Raw genomic sequence first — 2,065 nt, 5'->3', positions numbered from 1 at the left:
CCTGGAGCATGGGCCCCGAGGCTGGTGCTCAGAGCATCCGAGACAGGGCCTCTGGCTTCAGGACTGCCAGGAATGCTTCCTGAGGGTCTCTCACATCCTGTCCTCAGGCGAGGCTGACCACGGGGACCAGCATTGGGCAATCACGACAGCGTTTATTAATGGGGATACCACTGATGTGGGTAACTTGATCAAAAAGCCTGTCAGAACACAAAGTTCTTATTATTCACGGGAAACAATATTTGAAACAATATTTCTGTTGCTGGAGATACACTGTTTAATTCCAAACAAGGGAGGAATCACACAAGAGGAAGGAAGTGCCTCCAAGGGGCCAGACTCACTCTGGCCCTGACCCTGACCTCAGCGGGGTTTGTAGGAGACACAGCACCTCAGTCCCGACCCGTGAGCTGGGGACAGACTGAGTGGAGCAGCAAGTCGGCCTGCGCTGATGGGGAGGTCTTGTAAGGGACACCCGGCCTGGGCCTGATGCAGGGGCAGTGGCCAGAGCAGTGGGGGAGGGGCTGTCTCTGCTGGGCTCTGGGCACCATGTCCATGTGGTGTGTCTGGGCCTGGACACCAGGGGGCGCTCGGGGCCCATCCTGAGTGGTCTGGGAGGGCAGAGCTGTGCCCTGCCACCTGGCACTCCTGTGCCCTCTGCTCAGGGCGCCCAGCTGTGACCTGCCCTCCCAGGGGCCCCACACAGCCCTACCTCGCCTCCCCCTGAGCTCCTCAGGCACAGGGAGGGTCAGGGGCCTGGGGGCCTCATTTGCATGAGCGGCCCCGCCCCCTCTCAGAGCATCAAGAGGGGAAGGGGGAGGCTGGCAGCAGCTCTGCTCCAGCGTCCGGGCCACAGAAGGCAGGACTCGGGGAGACTCCACCATGGCCTGGGCCCCTCTGCTCCTCACCCTCCTGGCTCAGTGCACAGGTGACAGGACAAGGGGACAGGGACGGATCTGGGGGGACATGGGGGCCCTGCCTCCTCCTCTTGTCCCCTGACCCCAGCATCACTGTCTCTGTGTCTCTCCCGCTTGCAGGGTCCTGGGCCCAGTCTGGGCTGACTCAGCCGCCCTCAGTGTCGGGGTCCCCGGGCCAGAGGGTCACCATCCCCTGCTCCAACATCCCTGGTAGTTACGTGCAGTGGTACCAACAGCTCCCAGGATCGGCCCCCAGACTCCTCATCTATCTTAATAGTAAGAGAGCCTCGGGGGTCCCAGACCGATTCTCTGGCTCCAAGTCTGGCAGCTCCGGCTCCCTGACCATCACTGGGCTGCAGGCTGAGGACGAGGCCGACTATTACTGCTCATCATGGGACAGCAGCCTTGGTGGTGTCACAGTGCTTCAGGCCTGTGGGGAAGGGGGACCAAAACCTTGCACGCTGCCCTGTCTCTGCCGAGTCAGCCGCCTCCTGGGGTTTGTGGTGTGAACTGGGTCCAGACCCACGCACCAACAGACCTTTGTCTAGAACATCTGTGCGCATCCGTATTGTGCCCCACACTGTGCCCTTGGTAATGACACACTGTGTGACCTTTCCCAATTGAGCAGAACTTACTGGGTCCAGGGGAGGCTGCCCTGGGGACAGAGGCCGTGACGGGTCAGGGCAGGAGCAGGGCCACAGGCTCCACTGTGTCAGCACCAGGACTCATCAGGGTTGTGCAGGGTGTGTCCAAGCCTTGTGACAGCTGGGTCGTGGCGCACAGAGCTCCAGCCCTGGGAGGAGCCCAGCATCCTTTCATCACCTGCCAGGAGGGGTGCCCAGCAACTCCTGCTGTGTCTCAGCCAGTGGCTCCTGTCACCTCCAGGGGCACAGGTCCTTCCCGGGGCCCCACCTGGCAGTGAGGGCTCCTCCTGTACCCTCTATCCTCAGTGTCACTCACAGCACCCCATCCAGGTTCCAGGGCCCAGGGGAGACAGCGTCCGTCCTCCACCAGGTGGGGGTACCGCCTCTGTCCTGGAGCTCAGGGGCTGCGGTGGGGGTCCAGCTGAGGCACCGCACACCTGAGCTCTGACTAAGGATTCCTCCATCAAATGCTGGTTCATTTACCCAGTTCCAGAAGCTTCCAGAGGGCTG

General features: G+C 61.9%; 1 gene segment (V, D, J or C); it reads left to right on the top strand.

Annotated features, from left to right (window-relative positions):
- Nucleotides 1-825: 825 nt before the first annotated feature.
- LOC130680762 (immunoglobulin lambda variable 1-40-like) lies at nucleotides 826-1,420 on the top strand. The segment is given in 2 exon segments: nucleotides 826-922; nucleotides 1,032-1,420. Coding segments are annotated over 2 exon segments (435 nt in total).
- Nucleotides 1,421-2,065: the final 645 nt, after the last annotated feature.

The sequence above is a fragment of the Manis pentadactyla genome, chromosome 14 (genome assembly GCF_030020395.1).
Source record: "Manis pentadactyla isolate mManPen7 chromosome 14, mManPen7.hap1, whole genome shotgun sequence".
In the NCBI taxonomy this organism is placed as follows: Eukaryota; Metazoa; Chordata; class Mammalia; order Pholidota; family Manidae; genus Manis; species Manis pentadactyla.
Note: the sequence above shows the minus strand (reverse complement) of the source record. Positions and strands in the feature narration are given on the sequence as shown.